This window comes from Cyprinus carpio, chromosome B10, assembly GCF_018340385.1.
Source record: "Cyprinus carpio isolate SPL01 chromosome B10, ASM1834038v1, whole genome shotgun sequence".
Classification (NCBI taxonomy): Eukaryota; Metazoa; Chordata; class Actinopteri; order Cypriniformes; family Cyprinidae; genus Cyprinus; species Cyprinus carpio.
The window spans coordinates 19,458,095-19,475,062 of NC_056606.1; the positions used below are offsets into that span (position 1 = coordinate 19,458,095).

Consider the following 16,968-nt stretch of genomic DNA (forward strand, 5'->3'; position numbering starts at 1 on the left):
AGAAAAGAGGAAAGCAGTGTGAAATTATCAAAGGAAAAGTTCCTCTCAAGATAGGCTATGCATGCTACCAAACCACGCGTACAGTTTAGTCTATAGCTGTGAACTCCAGATTATGTCTTTCAGTTTTATACTGAATAAATTAATAAAAAAAAAGTTGTCAGACACAGTGGGTTTTTCAAGTCAGAATGTGCTTGTATTCTCCAGCAGTAATGCTGGTTGCCTTAAATGAGACTTTTTTTGTTAATTCTTTAAACCAAACTAAAGTTTTAACATTGCATCTTTGTACAGTTACATTTGTTACAGTTTTTCAATCACATTTTGCTCAGTTGTCATATGTTTTATATGTTATAAATGCACTCTAAGTTGGCCAAAACAAAAAGCAAAAGTGTGTCAAAAATCACATAATTGGCTATTTAATGCAAGTTTCCATTATGACAGTTTACCACATAGTGTTACAACATGGTAAAGGAACTCAATAGCTTATTTGCTAACAAGACGTTACACTGAAAAAAAAAAGGATTTGAAACAATGTTCACTTAGAAACTGCTAGTCGTTTTCACAAATAATTACAAAGAGGCATGAAGCACATTGAATTAAACATCACATTTTTAAGTAGAAAGACTGAAATGTATTTCCTTGTAAAAAGTAGTTCAATAATCTTTTTTTTACAGTGTGCCTATAAACAGAGATTTATTTCCAAAAATAATAATAATAATAGTTATTAACCAGCCTGAAGAGTAACTACCTGAAAGGTATTTTCCCTTTTATGTTGGGAAACATTGCAGAGGCGATGACACAAAGGTGTTGCCTAGAAGCAGCATTCTCCATGAAGAGGAAATGACTTTGTGCAAATAAGGGCTGGACTAGAGTATATATGCTGACGGACTCCCAAGAGAACTCATCCATCTTATTCTGACACGGTTTGATTGCACTGAAATTCAGAGTTTGACAGAAGAGAAGATCATGCCTTTTTTTAATTTTCCTTTCACTGCTGACAAGACTGTGAAGAACAGGGCATTGATAGTGTCTGTGGGGAACTTCTATCCAGGTGAAGATCTGAGCAAGAGACACGGCGTGAAGAGAGACAATCAAAGACTTCACGAAATCCTCAGCAAGCTCGGCTTCTCTGTGAAAATCATAATGGACATCGAAGCAGATGAGATCTATGAAGCAGGTAATGTGAGCCTGTCATGATGTAATGTGTTGTTTCATATCTGCAGTGATAGTTCATGTTATGTAATAAGAGCTCCTCTAAAAACATTACTTAAGTTCATGTTTAACAAATTATCAGCAAACTAATTTATCTCTAACATGAGCTCTTTTTAATCCAGTATTGTTGTTGTAAAGTCTAGGTGATTATTTTATTTATAGAAAGAAAAATATATTGTATGGATGAGAGTCATATTTTATGTTTTTATATTTTATGAGTTTGATTCCATGAGTCAGTGGGTTTGCACGGAAGAGATTTTGCCATTATGAATCAGTCCTGACATTATAATGACAGTTATGACTGCAGATTTTTAGGGTAACAGCAGAAATGTAGCAGCAGAATACTCACTAACTCTGCCCTTCATCCTCAGAGAGCAAGAAGACGGTCAAAGACTGTTTTGTGGGAGTCATATCCAGTCACGGTGAGGAGGGTGTTGTGTTTGGCGCTGACGGAGGTGCTGTGAAACTGGCTGATATCTACAGCTACTTTAGAGGCCCGTCGATGGCAGACAAGAGCAAGCTTTTCATGATCCAGGTACATTTTGTGAAAACTTTCTCACAGACAAACCTTTTTTACTCCTATTCTTGCATAAGATCCTACTTCAGCAAATATCGATGGCTGTGTTGATATTACATTCGACTTTAGAATTCCTTGTACTCTCTGGTGTAATTTGTGGGTTATATATGTTGTTTTGAATTTGTCCTTTGAATTTTTGGGGTTTTAATATGTTTTTTGTTTTAATATTAATAAAATAGGTATGTGAGTGAAATACAAATTATACAGCATTTTTTCTTTCTTTCATAATTTTTTACCTGTATATTTTTCTTAAAGCTAGTAACTGAATGTTTATGATTATCATATCTTTCTGCTTCTGCTCTTCAGGCTTGTCGAGGGGCATGGGTTGGATGAAGGTGTGGAGGCCGACTCTTCATTCTCAGAGGAAGAGGACGGAGTGTCTGAGCTGTTTTCCATCCCTATTGACACAGCAGTCATGTACGCCACATCTCCAGGTGTGATTTATTAACTCCATCACATTGTTTGCACTAAGATCACGAACTCTTCAGTTCTTCACTCACGTTCATTTCTTTTATAGGTTACGGTGCATTCATGCATCCTGCGGGCTCGGAGTTGATTCAAACCTTTTGTAATTTGCTAGAAGAAGAAGGAGGTCCAGATCTGGAGATCACAAGACTCCTCACTCGAATAAACTTCCAGGTGGCCTACAATTTTAAATCGAGAGGGAAAACGTTGGGCGGCAAGAAACAGATGCCGTGCTTTGTGACCCGCTTTACCAGAGAGGTTTTCCCGTTCAGGAAGATGGCAGCAGAAGAAGATTTGAGCTTGACCTTTGCAGCAACACAGCTTATCGATGAACCCAAAAGATCACGGAAGAGCTCCATCAGCTGAACAGAGACTGACTGGAAGAATATGTGGAGAAACTGATTCATCATGTTATCTCATTTGATGAGATAACATAGCATCACGGGCGCACGGGCAATAGGAAGTGAGGTGTTGGGAAACGTGCAGGATGTGACTTGTTTTATAGTGATGTGTTTGCTACTTCATTTTATGCATTTTCCTAAAGTAAAACAATCATTTTTTGTTTCATTTAAAAGAGTACTGAAAAAAAAAAAATATAAAAAAATGTATATATAAATCTTGAAAGTTCTTATTTAAGTGTAAAGTGTTTATCTGTATTATATGTGACATTTAAATAAAACCAAAATTGGACGATTCTTGAAGCTCAATGTCTTACTAAATTCAGAATCAATCTGTATGAACTCTTTTGCAACAGCAAATTAATGAAATGCCATTTCAGGGAAATACTTGTGTAATCATAAACCTGATCCTGATTGGATTCGAAACTAAAGTTATGCACAGGTTTCTGTGTCTCAGGTTACATCATATTCATACCTTGCCCTAGGTATATTTACTGTAGTCAAGGTGTGAGTGTTTATTACACGCTCTGTACTTTTGCAAGTGCTCATATGATGTGAGTTGACAGCCAATCCAGAGATGCAGGATTTCCACAAGGCCAAGTTGGTCACAAACATTAACGCCAGGTTTAATTTTACTGTGTATAGAGTGATGACTATTATGTGCTTATTAAATGAATGTCTGGTATGTGAATTAGACGGACTGATATGCAGTTAAGTATCTGGTAATTCTCTACCTACCAGAACTACCAGAATGATGCTGCAATACTTATCTATGAGCATCTTAACCTGAAAGACGTGCATCATTTTACTGAAAAGATGTGAAGGATCAGGACACACTGTACCAAGAACAACAGACGTCGATGCTAACAAGCAATAAGTGACTCAACAACTTGATTTTAATATGCAAAGAAATGAAGATTTGTGTTGTTTTTGAGGATGTTGCTATCATCAGAAATGAATGAGGTGAATCATATGAGCAATAAAACTACTAGTTGATGACAAAGTCACGCAGACTCAAATCTGAACACGATACACAATATGAAATGAAAACAGATTGTGGCCTCAAACAATGACAGCTTACTAGACACAAGCAGAATTTGTCCATTATATTTAATTACACATTACACTAACTTTAACAAATTCTATGCCCTCCATTCTCAGAGAGCAAGAAGACGGTCAAAGACTGTTTTGTGGGAGTCATATCCAGTCACGGTGAGGAGGGTGTTGTGTTTGGCGCTGACGGAGGTGCTGTGAAACTGGCTGAGATCTACAGCTACTTTAGGAGGCCCGTCGATGGCAGACAAGAGCAAGCTTTTCTTGATCCAGGTACATTTTGTGAAAACTTTCTCACAGACAAACCATTTTTAATCCTATTCTTGCATAAGATCCTACTTCAGCAAATATTGATGGCTGTGTTGATATTACATTCGACTTTAGAATTCCTTTTACTCTCTGGTACGGCTCAACCATCTGAAGCCTAAAAATGTTGTTTTGAATGTGAATTAGACAGACTGATATGCAGTCAAGTATCTGGTGATTCTCTACCTACCAGAACTACCAGAATGATGCTGCAATACTTATCTATGAGCATCTTAACCTGAAAAGCCGTTCATCATTTTACTGAAATGAAGAACTCCTTGATGTGAAGGATCAGATCACCACTGTACCAAGAACAAGCAATGAGTGACTCACGTCACTTTCAATATGCATGAAGTCTGCTTACGGTTTTACATTCATAGAGGATAAAACAGGTACTGATAAAAACATCTAAAGGCCCACAAAGTTCAACAGATATTAGCCTCAATATTTTGCCATAAAAATTAACACTTTTTGCTGATAGTTCAAATAAAGTGGTGAAAAAATTGCTTTTAATTAGTCTATAAATTAAATGGTTTAATATTTTTTTATTCATATTTATAAATAAGAATAAAATAACGCCTACCCTGAAAAATAATAATAATAATAATAAATTGACAGTTGACAGTATTATTTAAAATTCTGATTATTTTTTTTTTGTCTCAGGTTCTTATGAGACCATAAAGTTGTCTTCCACCAAGAGGCGCGTGTGAGAAATAAAATTCGAGACACTCAAATTTCATTTCGTTTTTATTTTTATCCCCTCTTTTTATTTATTATTTAAAACTATAAATATTTTAAATCTGTTGATGACAAGAAGTAGTTCCTGACAAACAACTGGAAAGTCCGCAGTGTTGCCAAGTCCGCAGTTTTCCCGCGGAATTGGGCTACTTTAACACTTTTGCCGCGGGTTGTTTTTTAAATTGGCTACTTTAACACTGTTTCCGCAGGTTTTTTTTTTTTTTTTATTTTAGCAGGGGAACCCCGCCAAAATAACGCGTATTTTACCCCCCAGAATGCGATTTTCAACTGGAGACCCCTTGAAACGCCCATTGGCCTAGTTTTGAGTAGCGATAGGGAGGGTTTTCTTGTGGAAACCTGGCAACCCCGCTGTGCTCTAAACAACAGTTTACATATTGAATATGAAAACTGTCACTGAGAAACTTGAAAAACTATTCACATAAAGTAAACACAAAATAAGAAAAGCACATCATGCTTTTTTTATCACTGTGCCCCTAAGCCTTCCCTGTAGTAAACCTACAGCAGCTGAAGTACAGAACTACTGTGGGAAGAACAGGATTGCAGAACTAATTTGTTGCTGACACACAATGCTGAGTTGTAAATCATGCTGTCTCTCTACTGTGTGTACATACATATCCACCCTTCCTTGGTACAAATAAAGGTGTGCGATCTCAACCCTATAAGCTTTTGTGATTTCTCTTAAACGGCAAAGCAAGCAGAAAACTAATATATTCAACTTCGGTTATGTGGCACACTGAACAGAGATCAGCAAATCTGATACAATATATATATTATATATATATATATATATATATATATATATATATATATATATATCAAAATATATATATATTATATATATATATAATCTCCCTCTCTTTCTCTCTCACTATATATAGCTACATAAGGAGAATTATCTTTAGAATGTAATCAGTAATCATAAACAATTTTAATTTATGTCTGGATGTCCAATAAATACATTTGAATTATATTATTAACTGAAAGAAAATCTATTTTCCTTTTTTTATTTTTGTTGCGATCTTTGCACTTTCCTTACATTCTCAGTTACCGACAAACCATTGCAGGTTAGTCGGAAGACAAATACAACCTACAAATGTAGTAAATTGCCTTTTTATAAGCTAAAGTTGAAGCTTCTGATTTGTCAAGGAATTGCCAGAGTTGCGTAGTCAGACTGATGACACAGAAGAAGCTGGGAGGAAAACTCCATATAGGGCAAGACAGACAGACGATCAGTCAGACTCATAAGTAGGCTCTCCTTATTCTCACACAGTTTGTGACTGCATCACACCTCAGTGTTTGACAGAAGAGAAGTAAAGATGATGTCTTGTAAATTTCCTTTGACAGCAAACAAGGGAATGAAGAACAGGGCGTTGATAGTGTCTGTGGAGGACTGTCTATCCAGGTGTAGATCTGGACAACAGGAAAGGTGCGAAGAGAGACACTCAAAGACTTCACAAAACCCTCAGCAAGCTTGGCTTCTCTGTGGAAATCAGAATTGACATCGAAGCAGATGCAATCTATAAAGCATTTAAAGAAGGTAAGATATTTAGTCTAATAATTAAAAAAAATATATTTCCAAGCAGAATTCATGTTTCACACATCTGCAATGCTTTTTTTTTTTCTTTCTCACTCTCTTGAGTTTCTTAAAAAACATGTTACATAAGGTTATTTATTGGTGCCAAAGTCCCATGCTTGTTAATAACACTGTCCTCATTTTATCAGCAAGCACAGATTAAACATAATTCATCTCTGGCACAAACTCTTTTAACTTGATGAAAAACAACTTGATTTTAATATGCAAAACGAAATGAAGATTTGTGTTGGTTTTTGAGGATGTTGCTATCATCAGAAATGAAGAGTGAATCATATGAGCAATAAAACTACTAGTTGATTACAAAGTCACCGCAGACTCAAATCTGAACACGATACGCAATATGAATGAAACAGATTGTGGCCATCAAACAATGACAGCTTATTAGACACAAGCAGAAATTGTGGATTATATTTATTTACGCATCATTAACTTTAAAGAATTCTTTGCCCTCCATCCTCAGAGAGCAAGAAGACGGTCAAAGACTGTTTTGTGGGAGTCATATCCAGTCACGGTGAGGAGGGTGTTGTGTTTGGCGCTGACGGAGGTGCTGTGAAACTGGCTGAGATCTACAGCTACTTTAGAGGCCCGTCGATGGCAGACAAGAGCAAGCTTTTTTTGATCCAGGTACATTTTGTGAAAACTTTCTCACAGACAAACCATTTTTACTCCTATTCTTGCATAAGATCCTACTTCAGCAAATATTGATGGCTGTGTTGATATTACATTCGACTTTAGAATTCCTTTTACTCTCTGGTACGGATCAGCCATCTGAAGCCTAAAAATGTTGTTTTGAATTTGAACTTTTGAATTTTTGGGGTTTTCCTCTGTTTATTGCATGACTACTCATCAAATAAGTCCATGCATGGATGTTAAATGTTTATCTGAGTTGATATTATTTCATAATTTTACCTGTATATTTTTCTTAAAGCTAGTAACTGAATGTTTATGATTATCATATCTTTCTGCTCTTCAGGCTTGTCGAGGGCATGGGTTGGATGAAGGTGTGGAGGCCGACTCTTCATTCTCAGAGGAAGAGGACGGAGTGTCTGAGCTGTTTTCCATCCCTATTGACACAGCAGTCATGTACGCCACATCTCCAGGTGTGATTTATTAACTCCATCACATTGTTTGCACTAAGATCACGAACTCTTCAGTTCTTCACTCACGTTCATTTCTTTTATAGGTTACGGTGCATTCAGGAATCCTGCAGGCTCGGAGTTGATTCAAACCTTTTGTAATTTGCTAGAAGAAGAAGGAGGTCCAGATCTGGAGATCACAAGACTCCTGACTCGAATAAACTTCCAGGTGGCCTACAATTTTAAATCGAGAGGGGAAAATGTTGGGCACTGGGTAACAGATGCCGTCCTTTGTGACCCGCTTTACCAGAGAGGTTTTCCCGTTCAGGAAGATGGCAGCAGAAGAAGATTTGAGCTTGACCTTTGCAGCCACGCAGCTTAACGATGAACCCAAAAGATCACGGAAGAGCTCCATCAGCTGAACAGAGACTGACTGGAAGAATATGTGGAGAAACTGATTCATCATTGTTATCTCATTTGATGAGATAACATAGCATCACGGGCGCACGGGCAATAGGAAGTGAGGTGTTGGGAAACATGCAGGATGTGACTTGTTTTATAGTGATGTGTTTGCTACTACTTCATTTTATGCATTTTCCTAAAGTAAAACATCATTTTTTGTTTCATTTAAAAGAGTACTGAAAAAAAATAAAATATAAAAAATTATATATAAATCTTGAAAGTTCTTATTTAAGTGTAAAGTGTTTATCTGTATTATATGTGACATTTAAATAAAACCAAAATTGGACGATTCTTGAAGCTCAATGTCTTACTAAATTCAGAATCAATCTGTATGAACTCTTTTGCAACAGCAAATTAATGAAATGCCATTTCAGGGAAATACTTGTGTAATCATAAACCTGATCCTGGTTGGATTCGAAAACTAAAGTTATGCACAGGTTTCTGTGTCTCAGGTTACATCATATTCATACCTTGCCCTAGGTATATTTACTGTAGTCAAGGTGTGAGTGTTTATTACACGCTCTGTACTTTGCAAGTGCTCATATGATGTGAGTTGACAGCCAATCCAGAGATGCAGGGATTTCCACAAGGCCAAGTTGGTCACAAACATTAACGCCAGGTTTAATTTTACTGTGTATAGAGTGATGACTATTATGTGCTTATTAAATGAATGTCTGGTATGTGAATTAGACGGACTGATATGCAGTTAAGTATCTGGTAATTCTCTACCTACCAGAACTACCAGAATGATGCTGCAATACTTATCTATGAGCATCTTAACCTGAAAGACGTGCATCATTTACTGAAATGATGTGAAGGATCAGGACACACTGTACCAAGAACAACAGACGTCGATGCTAACAAGCAATAAGTGACTCAACAACTTGATTTTAATATGCAAAGAAATGAAGATTTGTGTTGGTTTTTGAGGATGTTGCTATCATCAGAAATGAATGAGTAAATCATATGAGCAATAAAACTACTAGTTGATTACAAAGTCACGCAGACTCAAATCTGAACACGATACACAATATGAATGAAACAGATTGTGGCCTCAAACAATGACAGCTTATTAGACACAAGCAGAATTTGTCCATTATATTTAATTACACATTACACTAACTTTAACAAATTCTATGCCCTTCATCCTCAGAGAGCAAGAAGACGGTCAAAGACTGTTTTGTGGGAGTCATATCCAGTCACGGTGAGGAGGGTGTTGTGTTTGGCGCTGACGGAGGTGCTGTGAAACTGGCTGAGATCTACAGCTACTTTAGAGGCCCGTCGATGGCAGACAAGAGCAAGCTTTTCTTGATCCAGGTACATTTTGTGAAAACTTTCTCACAGACAAACCATTTTTAATCCTATTCTTGCATAAGATCCTACTTCAGCAAATATTGATGGCTGTGTTGATATTACATTCGACTTTAGAATTCCTTTTACTCTCTGGTACGGCTCAACCATCTGAAGCCTAAAAATGTTGTTTTGAATGTGAATTAGACAGACTGATATGCAGTCAAGTATCTGGTGATTCTCTACCTACCAGAACTACCAGAATGATGCTGCAATACTTATCTATGAGCATCTTAACCTGAAAGACGTTCATCATTTTACTGAAATGAAGAACTCCTTGATGTGAAGGATCACAACACACTGTACCAAGAACAAGCAATGAGTGACTCACGTCACTTACAATATGCATGAAGTCTGCTTACGGTTTTACATTCATAGAGGATAAACAGGTACTGATAAACATCTAAAGGCCCACAAAGTTCAACAGATATTAGCCTCAATATTTTGCCATAAAATTAACACTTTTTGCTGATAGTTCAAATAAAGTGGTGAAAAAATTGCTTTTAATTAGTCTATAAATTAAATGTTTAATATTTTTTATTCATATTTATAAATAAGAATAAAATAACGCCTACCCTGAAAAATAATAATAATAATAATAAATTGACATTGACAGTATTATTTAAATTCTGATTATTTTTTTTTTGTCTCAGGTTCTTATGAGACCATAAAGTTGTCTTCCACCAAGAGGCGCGTGTGAGAAATAAAATTCGAGACACTCAAATTTCATTTCTTTATTTTTATCCCCTCTTTTTTATTATTTAAAACTATAAATATTTAAATCTGTTGATGACAAGAAGTAGTTCCTGACAAACAACTGGAAAGTCCGCAGTGTTGCCAAGTCCGCAGTTTTCCCGCGGAATTGGGCTACTTTAACACTTTTGCCGCGGGTTGTTTTTAAAGTCCGCGGGTTGAAGCGACATGATATTTATTCCCTGGAATGCGAATTTTAGCAGGGGAACCCCGCCAAAATAACGCGTATTTTACCCCCCAGAATGCGATTTTCAACTGGAGACCCCCTTGAAACGCCATTGGCCTAGTTTTGAGTAGCGATAGGGAGGGTTTTCTTGTGGAAACCTGGCAACCCCGCTGTGCTCTAAACAACAGTTTACATATTGAATATGAAAACTGTCACTGAGAAACTTGAAAAACTATTCACATAAAGTAAACACAAAATAAGAAAAGCACATCATGCTTTTTATCACTGTGCCCCTAAGCCTTCCCTGTAGTAACCTACAGCAGCTGAAGTACAGAACTACTGTGGGAAGAACAGGATTGCAGAACTAATTTGTTGCTGACACACAATGCTGAGTTGTAAATCATGCTGTCTCTCTACTGTGTACATACATATCCACCCTTCCTTGGTACAAATAAAGGTGTGCGATCTCACCCTATAAGCTTTTGTGATTTCTCTTAAACGGCAAAGCAAGCAGAAACTAATATATTCAACTTCTGTTATGTGGCACACTGAACAGAGATCAGCAAATCTGATACAATATATATATATATATATATATATATATATATATATATATATATATATATATATATATATATATATATATATATATAATCTCCCTCTCTTTCTCTCTCACTATATAATATATAGCAGAATTATCTTTAGAATGTAATCAGTAATCATAAACAATTTTAATTTATGTCTGGATGTCCAATAAATACATTTGAATTATATTATTAACTGAAAGAAAATCTATTTTCCTTTTTTTATTTTTGTTGCGATGCACTTTCCTTACATTCTCAGTTACCGACAAACCATTGCAGGTTAGTCGGAAGACAAATACACCTACAAATGTAGTAAATTGCCTTTTTATAAGCTAAAGTTGAAGCTTCTGATTTGTCAAGGAATTGCCAGAGTTGCGTAGTTCAGACTGATGACACAGAAGAAGCTGGGAGGAAACTCCATATAGGGCAAGACAGACAGACGATCAGTCAGACTCATAAAGTAGGCTCTCCTTATTCTCACACAGTTTGTGACTGCATCACACCTCAGTGTTTGACAGAAGAGAAGAAGATGATGTCTTGTAAATTTCCTTTGACAGCAAACAAGGGAATGAAGAACAGGGCGTTGATAGTGTCTGTGGAGGACTTCTATCCAGGTGTAGATCTGGACAACAGGAAAGGTGCGAAGAGAGACACTCAAAGACTTCACAAAACCCTCAGCAAGCTTGGCTTCTCTGTGGAAATCAGAATTGACATCGAAGCAGATGCAATCTATAAAGCATTTAAAGAAGGTAAGATATTTAGTCTAATAATTAAAAAAAATATATTTCCAAGCAGAATTCATGTTTCACATCTGCAATGCTTTTTTTTTTCTCTCTCACTCTCTTGAGTTTCTTAAAAACATGTTACATAAGGTTATTTATTGGTGCCAAAGTCCCATGCTTGTTAATAACACTGTCCTCATTTATCAGCAAGCACAGATTAAACATAATTTATCTCTGGCACAAACTCTTTTAACTTGATGAAAAACAACTTGATTTTAATATGCAAAGAAATGAAGATTTGTGTTGGTTTTTGAGGATGTTGCTATCATCAGAAATGAATGAGTGAATCATATGAGCAATAAAACTACTAGTTGATTACAAAGTCACGCAGACTCAAATCTGAACACGATACGCAATATGAATGAAACAGATTGTGGCCTCAAACAATGACAGCTTATTAGACACAAGCAGAATTTGTGGATTATATTTATTTACGCATCATTAACTTTAAAGAATTCTTTGCCCTCCATCCTCAGAGAGCAAGAAGACGGTCAAAGACTGTTTTGTGGGAGTCATATCCAGTCACGGTGAGGAGGGTGTTGTGTTTGGCGCTGACGGAGGTGCTGTGAAACTGGCTGAGATCTACAGCTACTTTAGAGGCCCGTCGATGGCAGACAAGAGCAAGCTTTTCTTGATCCAGGTACATTTTGTGAAAACTTTCTCACAGACAAACCTTTTTTACTCCTATTCTTGCATAAGATCCTACTTCAGCAAATATCGATGGCTGTGTTGATATTACATTCGACTTTAGAATTCCTTGTACTCTCTGGAACCATTTGAAGCCTAAAAATGTTGTTTTGAATTTGAACTTTTGAATTTTTGGGGTTTTCCTCTGTTTATTGCATGACTACTCACCAAATAAGTCCATGCATGGATGTTAAATGTTGATTTGAGTTGATATTATTTCATAATTTTACCTGTACATTTTTCTTAAAGCTAGTAACTGAATGTTTATGATTATCATATCTTTCTGCTCTTCAGGCTTGTCGAGGGCATGGGTTGGATGAAGGTGTGGAGGTCGACTCTTCATTCTCAGAGGAAGAGGACGGAGTGTCTGAGCTGTTTTCCATCCCTATTGACACAGCAGTCATGTACGCCACATCTCCAGGTGTGATTTATTAACTCCATCACATTGTTTGCACTAAGATCACGAACTCTTCAGTTCTTCACTCACGTTCATTTCTTTTATAGGTTACGGTGCATTCATGCATCCTGCGGGCTCGGAGTTGATTCAAACCTTTTGTAATTTGCTAGAAGAAGAAGGAGGTCCAGATCTGGAGATCACAAGACTCCTGACTCGAATAAACTTCCAGGTGGCCTACAATTTTAAATCGAGAGGGAAAACGTTGGGCGGCAAGAAACAGATGCCGTGCTTTGTGACCCGCTTTACCAGAGAGGTTTTCCCGTTCAGGAAGATGGCAGCAGAAGAAGATTTGAGCTTGACCTTTGCAGCCACACAGCTTATCGATGAACCCAAAAGATCACGGAAGAGCTCCATCAGCTGAACAGAGAAAGAATATGTGGAGAAACTGATTCATCTTAACTCTTCTATCCACCTTTTTCCTCAACGCGGAAGTAAACCTATGGGTGAGACTTCCGGTTCATTAGGTGCTATAGGTAAATAACGAGGAGAATAACAACGTGCAGTAAACGGTAAAACTGTTTGCAGCACAAACCAGTGTGTTCTTAATTACTATAACAGGTTAAAATAGTATGATAGGACACATCAATTGTCAATATCAAGCAGTAAAACGAACTGTTTTGTACATCTAAAAATAGCTGGATGTAAATGAAACCGGAAGCTTTACTCATAGAATTTACAAATGGCAATGCCCATTTTTATGTCAGGAAAAGGGTGGATAGCATCTCTCAAAGTATCTCACAGGAGACTGATAATGAATCAAGTGACGTCATGACATGTAAAGTTTCATGTCCAGCAGGAAGTGAGCAGTTGGAAAGTTGCATAATGTGACATGTCATGCTTTTTTAGTTCTCCATTTGTGTCATGTGTTTTTGCCATTGCTACCTTTTAAATTTCTATTTAAATGGCTGTTTTCTATCATATCATATAAAATATTATAATCATTCTAATACTGTTTTGGTGCTCAAGAAACATTTCTTAATGCTTAAAACAGCTGCTTAATAAAATAAAAACTAATAATAATTTTCAGGATTCTTTGATGAATAGAAAACCCAAATATACATATATATATTGGAATAAAAACATAATAAATACGTGTCTTTACTGTCACATTTGATCAACTCAATGTGTCCTTGCTTAAATAAAAGTATACATTTCTTTCTACAAATAGGAATGAAAAATGACAAACCCCAAACTTTTGAGGTGTATATAATATACCTAAAGAGTAATCAAAATAACAATTTAAATAGTTTTATAGAATATAAGTATTATTGACATAAGTTTTGCTAGTAATAAACATTCTTAGAATACCTTTGTGTAAAAAAAAGAGCTTGAAATGTTTCATCTTTACAGTACATTTCTTCTACTTTTTAAATATGGCAAAATAGGCAAATGCAATGGCTTAGACATAACTGACCTAAATTAGAACAACGGAACTAAAATAAATAAATAAATAAAAATATCAAGCAATTGTGTTTAGTGTCAAAAACACAACATTTACATAAGGTCTGACGCAACTGCCATTTTATTGTATTCCTGATGATTTCAGAGAATACTAATGTGATACAAATGTTGACCATATGTTTTTTGATTTTAAAATAAAGCTGAAAGGTTCAGCTGTCTGTAACTCAGATTAAGTTATTGTAGTCACACTTTGCCCCTGACATATTTACTGTAATTGAAGGTGTGTACAGGATTGCACATGAATGAATGAAATCACATGAATGAATGTGGAGTGACAGCAGATCCAGACATGCAGGATTTCATCAGTGCACACGGTCTGCTGAGCACAAATGCTGATGCCAGAATCCATATGAACATATGTCACTTAAGAACACTGAAGGGGTTTTGCTCATTTGAATTACCACAGATGAACAGTTTAATTGTTTTTAATTATGATAATTGCAACAAAAAAACAAGTGAAGATGTATTCTGGCTTAATCTTCTCACGAGAAATGTACACATACAATATAAACCTGAACTGACTGCTGTAAGTGCCAATTGTGACAATTTACCCCGTGAGATTATGCCACGCAACACAAAAAGTGTGCTCAATTAACTGCAAAGGGACTGAAGACAACATCGCCATCTACTGGCAGAACGCCTTTAGCTCGACTGACAGACACTTATATGATATTTATGTCTGCCACTAGGGGGCGGTGTCCGTAATATTAATTTCTCATAACTCTATCTATCTATCTATCTATCTATCTATCTATCTATCTATCTATCTATCTATCTATCTATCTATCTATCTATCTATCTATCTATCTATCTATCTATCTATCTATCTATCTATCTATCTATCTATCTATCTATCTATCCACTGGACGGGGGTGGCATAATTTCTTACTCATGTTACAATACCACACTGTCCAAATTTACTGGTTTCAATTTTCTTGTTGGATCCAGTGTAGCCTATGTATGTGTGTAGGCTATTTATTCATTAAAAGCTTGAGTTCAAAGCTTAATCACTTATATCATTTCATAGTTTAATACCATTCTAGATTTTAATTTTTCCGTTTAATTTTTAATTATCTGACGCATTAAATTCTGATATTAGAATACATAATTGTTGCAGATTCTGAGCATATATTCATATATTAAATAAATTAAAGACATTTTTCTCATTATGTAGTGGGTTAACGCCATGTGGAAGTAAACAAACATTATGAGACATGGTAGGCTATTTGTGACCCTGGACCACAAATATCTAAACTTAATTTTGATTAGTAATACACATTGCTAAGAACTTCATTTGGACAGCTTTAAAAGCGATTTTCTCAATATTTTGATTTTTTTTTTTTTTTTTTTTTTGTGCACCCTCAGATTCCAGATTTTCTAAATTTTGCAATTCAGTCAAATGTTGTCCTATCCTAAAAAACCTAGGAAAGGTTATTTATTCAAAAAATTGACCCCATGACTGGTTTTGTGGTCCAGGGTCACATATATCAAACATATGTATCATAAACTGTGGTTTTACCATCTGATACCATCACTAAATCACATAATTATACCCACAAAACTAAATCAAGGAGCCAATTTCATAACATAAAACATAGGTTTGCGAAACAGTGACTGAATGCTACTTAAGCCATTCTTAGCACCTCAAGTGTGTTTTGGTGAACTGTCCCTTCGTCTGGAATGTGATTTTAACTCACCACAACAACCACAATTGAACTGTCCTTGTCATCTCGAAATTATGGGGTTCAGCAGTTTCCTTGAGAGCGGACCATGAGCAATGCTATTTGGCATCCTTACACAGTTAGGGCTGCTCTGTATCTGCTCCAAATGTTGTGTAAATATATGCTGCATAACAGCCAAAATTATGCCTGCTCTCCTCAGGCTCTGGTATAAACTCATCCAGTTCAAATTGCTGTGTAAAGACACCTAACTGCCTGGACATCAGAAGAAAAACAAGTGATAGGCAGAGCTGGGTAGCATACCTGGTTACATGTAATCTGGATTACATTACATTTTTAGTTAAATTACATTTTAAAATACTCACAATCAGACTACAGTTACTTTTTCTTGATTACATGATTACATATAATTCACTCAATAGCAATAAATTATTCAGAATTTATTGATTCTCCATAATTCAACTTCTTCATCTTTTAAAGGGATACTCCACCCCAAAATGAAAATTCATATCACCATATCCTTCATATCACTGTATACTGCGTATGCTCTTCTGTATCGGCCGCGCCACAAGGATACGCTGTTTCTACGTGTATTTAGCTTTGATCTGAAAGAAAACAGTGCATCCTTGTGGCGCGGAGGACACAGAAGAGCATATCCAGCATACCGTGATATGGAGAGACACAGAAGAGACTGTTGACAAAGGAATTATTGAATAAAGTCGTTATTTTTGTTTTCTTCGCTTACAAAAAGTGTTCACGTCTCTTCATATAACCAAGATTGCACGTCTGATGGCAGATGGAGTATTCTGACGATGACTTTCATACCTTTTATGGACCATGACACTGTTATTTACTTGGAAGTCTATGGGACAGTCATTGGCCTCCCGGTTTTCATCCAAAATATCTTAAATTGTGTTGTGAAGATGAATGAAGCTTATACGGGTTTGGAACAACATGGGGGTAAGTGATTAATGACAACATTTTCATTTTAGGGTGGAGTATCCCTTTAAATGTTCCTTTCTAATTTTACATTTTTATGATTTATTTATTAGCTTTTCATTAAACTCACAACCGCCCTGCAGTTAATTTACGAACCTCAGTTTGGGAAACATTTATGTAATGTTAATGTACTTGATGTTGTTAATTACAA

At 36.1% G+C, this 16,968-nt stretch overlaps 2 protein-coding genes and 1 pseudogene across 3 annotated transcripts; all 3 read left to right on the forward strand.

Moving 5' to 3' along the window:
• The first annotated feature begins 963 nt into the window (after nt 1-963).
• Nucleotides 964-2,937, forward strand: LOC122138630 (caspase-7-like). The gene is made up of 5 exons (XM_042732039.1): nt 964-1,174; nt 1,581-1,664; nt 1,738-1,744; nt 2,093-2,220; nt 2,304-2,937. The coding sequence occupies exons 1-5, from the start codon at nt 964-966 to the stop codon at nt 2,615-2,617; spliced, it is 744 nt and encodes a 247-aa protein (XP_042587973.1). The 3' UTR covers nt 2,618-2,937.
• Nucleotides 2,938-5,995: 3,058 nt separating this feature from the next.
• Nucleotides 5,996-13,687, forward strand: LOC109061475 (annotated as a pseudogene).
• LOC109061445 (caspase-7-like) lies at nt 11,194-13,055 on the forward strand. Of its 2 annotated transcripts, XM_042733078.1 has the most exons (5): nt 11,194-11,212; nt 11,310-11,501; nt 12,011-12,174; nt 12,516-12,642; nt 12,726-13,055. In XM_042733078.1, exons 2-5 carry the CDS (start codon nt 11,321-11,323, stop codon nt 13,037-13,039), a joined length of 786 nt encoding a protein of 261 aa, XP_042589012.1. In that variant the 5' UTR covers nt 11,194-11,212; nt 11,310-11,320; the 3' UTR covers nt 13,040-13,055. The 2 variants fall into 2 exon arrangements, with proteins under 2 accessions (XP_042589012.1, XP_042589011.1); XM_042733077.1 differs by lacking the exon at nt 11,194-11,212 and having other exon boundaries at nt 11,261-11,501.
• Nucleotides 13,688-16,968: the final 3,281 nt, after the last annotated feature.